The sequence below is a fragment of the Mesoplodon mirus genome (assembly GCF_964341445.2).
Source record: "Mesoplodon mirus genome assembly, chromosome: 1".
Classification (NCBI taxonomy): Eukaryota; Metazoa; Chordata; class Mammalia; order Artiodactyla; family Ziphiidae; genus Mesoplodon; species Mesoplodon mirus.
The window spans coordinates 38,670,132-38,674,987 of NC_138976.1; the positions used below are offsets into that span (position 1 = coordinate 38,670,132).

General features: G+C 42.6%; 1 protein-coding gene across 1 annotated transcript; it reads right to left on the minus strand.

The window, feature by feature from the left end:
• Positions 1-995: 995 nt before the first annotated feature.
• On the minus strand, positions 996-4,258 carry LOC309801768 (dnaJ homolog subfamily C member 15-like; the record flags this gene model as incomplete). Its single annotated transcript, XM_082616704.1, is given in 4 exon segments — positions 996-1,317; positions 1,321-1,521; positions 3,899-3,966; positions 4,150-4,258. Coding segments are annotated over 4 exon segments (546 nt in total). The 3' UTR covers positions 996-1,149.
• Between the last annotated feature and the right edge of the window lie 598 nt (positions 4,259-4,856).

A 4,856-nucleotide genomic window follows, 5' to 3' on the forward strand; every position in this document is an offset into this window, starting at 1 on the left:
TCTTGTTCTCAACTTAGGGGAATATGTCAGTATTTCACCATATACATCTGTAGGTTGTTTTGTAGATAACTTTTATCAGATCAAGGAAGCTCCATTCCTGATTTGGTTAAGCATTGGCAGTAGACATATAAAGAGAATCACGGTTCATGACTTTACTACCTGCTCATGAATATTAAACATTAGCCAGAGTATTGCCTTTAGCTGCAAATGTCCCTTATCTAATTTAGAGAAAAATTATGCCAGGTCTACACATAAAAAAAATATTGCCCAGAGCAGTCCTCAATTTCCAAATATACCGATCTTCAAAAATGTATTTTTTTGTCAGTCCTTTGTAAATTGCAAGACTTTTTCACATGTAAGCTTAATTATGTTTGGTGCTTAACTATAAAAGCCAACTACAAAAGTGTATTTAATCTACCTTGTGCCCGAAGTTACAGTCTCAGCTACTGGCAGGGGATGGCGGTGGAGTTCTGAAGAGAAATGGAAGGAGGAGGAGAGGAAGCCCAAGCAGCAGCAGCAGCCACAGCTTGTGGGGAAGGCAGTTCTTGTTGCCACAGACTCCCCAAGCAACTCCATAGCTGGGTGTGGCTGACATTTGCAAATTAGCATCATGTGAATCAGGGCTCTCTGAACCCCACCATATATGCTGAAGAATTTTTAAATGTCTCAACACCCAATTCATATAGCTCTAAAAGCAATAAACTTTAAAATAAGAACACTGGAATAGCACTGACAAAGTGGTCTCCAAATTCATTGTCACATTTACTCCTCATGGCAGACCTGTGAGGTTGACAGATGAGGACACAGGCTTAGAGACATGCAGTGACTTGCCCAAGATCTCCCAGCCTAGAACATTTGCACCCAGGACCTGATCCAAGACTTGGAGCATGAAGTCTTTTCACTGTATCATGTTGGCAACTGATTGCCTTTTATAAATGTTTTATTTTAATCCCTCCCATGGGTGTGTTCACGCTTAATGTAACTTTTTTTGATTGTTCATCTTTTATTATTATATAGCTTAGTAGTGGAAGAAATGATTGTGGTCAGTACATGTATGAAAATTATGAAGGCCATGGTTTAGATTAACTTGCAGGACATTTTTTATAAGGTTCCCCCTTTTTCTCCTTCAGAGTGGTCCTTGAGCATCAGTCAATGTTTGGTGGTTGCTTCTAGCAAGTCTTTTGCTTCCTTAATTTTGGTTGCTAAGTAAGGAGATCCACCTTTATCTGGGTGATTCAAAATCATGATTCTCCTGTGAGCTGCTCTAATCTTGGCCTTGCTGGCAGATGGGCTTACACCCAAAATAAGACTCACTTCTCACCTATTCATTTTATGTTCAAATCCTCCTTTATAGTAGGGTGAAAAGCTAGGAGTTGAAATCTTCTTTGCAGTTTCTGTGATTACTTGTCCTAGAGGTTTCCAGATCTGAAATGCACAATGACCTGAAAATCCAAGAGCTGCAATACCCAGCCCCACAGCTATCAAACTTCTTGCCAGTCCCCGGTCGCCGTTGGCATCTGACTACTTGGTGTGGGGTGGGGTGGGGGGGTTAGATGGCTGGGATGACACCGCCAAGGGCTTAATGTAACTTTAGATGTTACTTTGATGTAAATTGAAGCAACTATTATAAAAACGAGTATTTTTAGATTCCCAGCCTTGGTCACAGTGCATTTAGCCATTTGGTTGAACAAATAGAGAAATTGTTTCTTCCTCGTCCTCCAGTGTATGTACCTTTATCACATTTTAAGACTTCTGCTCCAAAACATCTATCAATAGGAGACTAGTCAAATAAATTTTGACGTCTTCAAAAAAAAAAAAAAAAAGGAATTCTGCTTCAGGTGACAAGGTATAAAAGTGGGACAAAGCTGATAAAGGAATAGTTCTATAATTTGGCAAGTACCCTAAATATTACCCACCAGAAGACTAATAATAATAATGAAAGTCATTCAGCATCATTATTTCATTATGTGAGCACACCCGTTTCCCACCGCCGTGTGCAAGGTCCTGCCTTGGGCATTCTTAGAATCATGACTAAGTAAAACTTCAGCAAGCAAGTCTCAATTTACTAATACTTCCTAATGCAGATGTTGGGATCATATTTGCTGTTCAAATGGAAAAACACAAAACACACACAGGGACACTGTAGGATATACACATTTTGGACATCATATTGATTTTTACAGTAGGAGGTGTTCTGCAAGGCTGCTTTTGATACCAGATATGCAGGCATTGGTGAGCAGGTGAGAGATGTCTCTGGTCTCCATCTAGAGAGAAAGTCCCATTTATCATATGACATTCACATGCACCAGAGGGGAATGGCATTAGGGCACAGAGAGGCCTGGTGATCCCACGTCTAAGTGAGGCAGCTGTAGATCCATCCAAAGGGCTGATCAAAGAGCAGCTGGCTGGGCTGGATGTGTATCAGGGTAGCTATGACATACAGATCCAGCAAGGACGACGAAGGGACTCTCAATGTTTAAATAATAAATGACAGCCTCTAGGGGAGACAGACACACTTTTCTCAAGGTTTTCTATTTGAACCAGATGACCTCAGCATCAAATATGAAAGGGCATCTTTCCAAAGGCTGTTAATATTAGTCTCACTTGCTATGTAAACAATAACAGAAGGCATCAAAGCCAGAATGCCATTACTCCTTGGATTGTGAACATCCAAGTAGAGCTGATTGCTCTGTTTTTATTACTGTTGTTATTAAATTATTGATTGGATCATCCCATGGAACATGAAAGTTTACAGCAAGATTGATTTTTCCAAAAGTAAAGCTGCAACAGTATTTGAGTGTGGCTTTTACCTCCTTAATTTTCTGAAGTTCTCTTAAATGAGAAAGCCAATGATCTAAATAGTTGGTAGGCAGGATTTAGAAGGCTTTTTCAGGTCTCTAGTTAGCGTGAAATCTTTTTTTAAATTACCGCTCCTCTAGACATTTATTTTGAAGAGCCCTGCCATGGCTTTGATGACTGCCAGTCTAGGTTTCAAACCTCTCCCCTGCCTACCATGTGATTAGGAGTACATCATTTCCTGCAGATAAAAGGATGACAAGAACCCCTGGCTCCACTGGGGGAATCAGAGGATTGACGCTGGAGAGAACTTGGTCTTTTCTGGAGGTCACTCGAGAAAAGTAAGGTGTTCTGTCATCCTTCCCTGATAGGTGATTTCTTAAGCTAATTACTCTCTCCTTTAAATGTAGATATCACAGGAAATGAATTTTTGGCTCTCTCTCACTGAGCTTTTTTTCAAGTGCTTTCCAATGAAATTCACATTGTTTACCCCAATTTCATCTATTCATAGTTTGTGGCATTTTTCCAAGCTCTAGTTTATATTTTTTCATGCTCCCTTTTTGTTCTTTGATATAAAGCTTTCAGAGTTTTGCCATTCTGCTGTGAGGCCGTGTCTTACTCATATTAGAAAAATTAATGCCAAGGAAGGAAGGTTTCAGTTGTTTCTTCTGAGGTCCTGCTTTAGACACGTTTGTCAAGTTCCTTCATGTGATTTTTTATGGCTCCCCCACCTAAGTACAAAAGTAGGCACCAGCGATCATTTTATCAAATGAACTGACTCAGAACTTTGATAAAGACTAATACAAGTATGTTAAGACCTAAATTTATTTCTTCTAATCTGTAGTTTTGTTTTATTTTGTTTTTTATTGATTACTAACTTATAGAGTAGTTAAAGGGGAGTGGACAATATTATGCAGTAGGAAGACACTGAACTCACCTTCTCCCATGGGTAAATCAAAATTACAACTACTTACAGAGAAACTATTGATGAGAAAAACCACATGAATAGCAGAAAAGATGTAAAGAAGGAACCACGACAAGATGGGTAGGAGTCAAGACCCATATCCCTGGGTAAGCAACCCACAAATGGAAGGATAATTACAATTTCAGAGGTTCTCCCCAAGGAACAGGGAGTCTGATACCCACACTGGGCTTCCTGGCCCAGGAGCCCTGAACAGGAAAAATAAGCCCCTAGAATATTTGGCCTTAAAAAGCCAGTGGGGCTTACTTTCAGGAGAACCAGAGGGCTGCTGGAAGTAAAGACCCCACTCCTAAAAGATGTATACAAAATTTTGCATGCTCCAGGACCTAGGGCAGAAGCAGTAATTTAAAAGAAGCCTGGGTCAGACCCACCTGCTGATCTTGGAGAGCCTTCAGGAGGCAACTGGAGACATAGACACTGCTGGCAGCCATCTGGGGGAGCTTGCTCTACCACGTGCATACTAGAGCTGGCAAGCACCATTTTGGAATTCTACTTCTAGATTATTAGTTCCAGGACCAAGCCCCACCCACCAGGCTGTCAGTACTAGTCTGAGACTACTTGGGGCAAGTAACTAGATGAGTGGAAACACAGCCCACTCATGAGCAGGTAGGCTGCCATAAAATCCCTTGAGCCCACAACCACCCCAGGACCCAGTTCTGTCCACCAGAGGGCCCAGGATCCAGTGCACTGGCACTAAACCCCAAGGGCTCTGCAGGCAGAGACCCTGGGACCCACATCCACCAGCCAGTGGAACAGCACTATCCCCAGGACACCCTGGGCCTCAGCCCCACACACCAGTGGACAAGTACCAGTCCTGGGACTCCAGAGGCCATGACCCCACTAATCACTGGTGGACACCAGCCCCAGGACCCTCACAGACCTGCAGCCGTATCAGAACCTGGGCTATTCACCAGAAGACCAGCATCCACACCAAGACCACCTGGGCCACAGCCCTGCTCACCAGCAAGCCAACAGCAGCTTTAGGACACCTTGGGCCCCTCAGCCAGCTGCCCCAGAATCCAGCCCAACCAACCAGAGGGCTAATACCAACTTCAGGACATCCAGGGCCCTGCAGCCA